Source organism: Pygoscelis adeliae, unplaced genomic scaffold (assembly GCF_000699105.1).
Source record: "Pygoscelis adeliae isolate BGI_AS28 unplaced genomic scaffold, ASM69910v1 Scaffold186, whole genome shotgun sequence".
Classification (NCBI taxonomy): Eukaryota; Metazoa; Chordata; class Aves; order Sphenisciformes; family Spheniscidae; genus Pygoscelis; species Pygoscelis adeliae.
The window spans coordinates 5,844,869-5,847,198 of record NW_008825071.1 but is presented as its reverse complement, the minus strand read 5'-3'; the positions used below and the strand labels follow the sequence as shown (position 1 = coordinate 5,847,198).

The window sequence follows — 2,330 nt, the reverse complement described above, 5'->3', positions numbered from 1 at the left end:
AAAAGAAGCGTGGCCAGCAGGTCAAGGGAGGTGATTCTGCCCCTCTACTCTGCTCTGGTGAGACCCCACCTGCAGTACTGCATCCAGCTCTGGAGCCCTCAGCATGAGAAAGACACAAACCTGTTGGAACGAGTCCAGAGGAGGGTCACAAAAATGATCAGGGGGATGGAACACCTCTCCTATGAGGAAAGGCTGAGAGAGTTGGGGTTGTTCAGCCTAGAGAAGAGAAGGCTTCGGGGAGACCTTCTTGCAGCCTATCAGCATTTAAAGGGGGCTTATAAAAAAGATGGTGGCAAACGTTTTAGCAGGGCCTGTTGCGACAGTTCTATGATCCTATGATTCTAAGATCCGTACTGCTTTCTTTCTAGTTCTAGTGAGAACTATAAGAAATCAGAAGAAAACTCATGTTTTCTCACAGACAATCCAGGCTCAAGACTTGCAAAACCACTTGTAGTTATTATTAGTCGTTGTTGAAGAACAAAGAAAAGAAACCTTCTAAATAGATCACAAAGCTTGAAAACAAACATGCCAGGTACAAACTTCCACCACATGCATCAGTGCCTCGATCTGGGATTCTTACTCAAACCAATTCACAACACAAAAACACATTTTTGCAGTTTTCCATACTTATTTTTTAATCAAAAAGAGTCTTAAACCAGGAGTGTTAGAAAGTGATGGCAGAAGGAGGAGTGTGGCAGGAAGAGAGATTTGTGTTTCTCAGAAAACAAGTAGCATATCTTTCCTGCCCAATGGAACAAACAATTTATGGTTACGCAAGTTACTCAACACAACGTCAACTCCTTTGTCATGTATTTTCTCGCTCCTCTATTAGCACTTACAGGAGTTTGAATGTGGCTTAATCCTCCACTAGTGTCTTTTCATACTGCATTTCCTTTACCCATAATATGCTAAATCAATGTAACAAGCTATCTTCTGGGTTACCCTCTAGCTTTAGTAGCAGAACCTGAATACACAGCTTTGGTGAGCTGCTGCTTTAATTGGAGTGCACCTAATATGTTGTTTTGGGTTTTTTTAAAGAAAAAGCTGGTAACAAAGTTAAAGATCTCTTAGACTCTGAGAAATCTCTCCAAGCCAAGCTTCAACAACCTTAAAAACATGTATAAATTGGGGCTGCATTACAAATTTTTAGCCTTGTTGAGCAAACAGTTCCAGATTAACAAACCAACCCGACCGCAGCTATTACCTGCCGAAGTGTGCTTAAATTTTTCACTCTTCTTCTTCCTCCATTTCCATGGCTTAAAAAGCCTTCCGAGAGTGGCAAATTTGCTTCTTCTTCTGATTGGAGGCGTGTGAGTCCCAGGTACTAGAGAATCTGAACGCATTGCAGCCAGTCTTTCCACTTCCTCAGCTGTAGTTTCAGCAAGAAAAGGAGAAAAAAAAAAGGGGGGGAGAATGAAATAAATGCTTTAATAAATTACCAGAGAACCACACAGATGGTCAAAATTTTCCATGGTTACAGAGAACATTAAAAAAGGGAAAAAATTGTAGTCTTTATTATTTTAACATTATTTTCTTTCTTTTCAGTGGAATCCATAATCTACTGTAAAGATCAATATTAACAATCACTTTCAACAGGAATATGGATTATTACAATAGCAAAGTTATAATCTTTAACAAATTGTTCTGCATCGCTCTAGACAGCTGGCAGTCCATCCGCCAGCCATTCCTGGGGAAGCGTGACAGAGACTGGGGAAGAGAAAGCTCCAAAAATGATGCAATACTGCTTAAAAGAAATATTGCAAGTCTTTTTTTGCAATGGAAAGAGACATTTCCATGAACTAATATTTATCAGGAGCAAGGACCCTGATAAATAATGACCCTCTGGAATCATTACCATGTCCATTAAAACTGCCTGGGTTACAAAAGGCACTGCATTAGGAATTTCCTAGTGACAGAAAGGGTGCTAACAATTCAGAAGGTTCCTTCCAGTCCCACTTTTCTGCCCACTCATTCCCCTCCAATTCTTAAACTTATCTTTTAATACAGGGACTTGGAGAATTTTAATAGAGTCCACACTTAGGGCTGAATTCCCTAGGGGGGTGTTCACTGAGCTTCTGTTGTTAAAAAATTCAGCTTTCTTCAACCTTTACACTGTAATACATCATGATCGTCTCAATACTTAAAAAAAATCTGAAAAATTTAAATTCTCCTTCCTCCCCGATGAGAGCAAGAGAAGTCTGGGGGTGGTCACTTGGCGTCACATTGCGTGGTCCCCCCCTCACATTTGCAGGGAAAATGAATGCTGCTAGTTTTGAGAAGTGATGTCCCTGTGATTAGAGACACAGAGAGAGGTAAGCCAGGACCGCAAA

At 40.6% G+C, this 2,330-nt stretch overlaps 1 protein-coding gene across 1 annotated transcript in view; it reads right to left on the bottom strand.

Annotated features, from left to right (window-relative positions):
• PHACTR1 (phosphatase and actin regulator 1) overlaps positions 1-1,373 on the bottom strand; it is a 137,588-nt gene extending 136,215 nt beyond the window's left edge. The window contains exon 1 of the mRNA XM_009326476.1: positions 1,205-1,373. Within this exon, the coding sequence (XP_009324751.1) occupies positions 1,205-1,343 (139 nt within the window). The 5' untranslated portion in view covers positions 1,344-1,373. The remainder of the gene's footprint in view (positions 1-1,204) is intronic.
• Between the last annotated feature and the right edge of the window lie 957 nt (positions 1,374-2,330).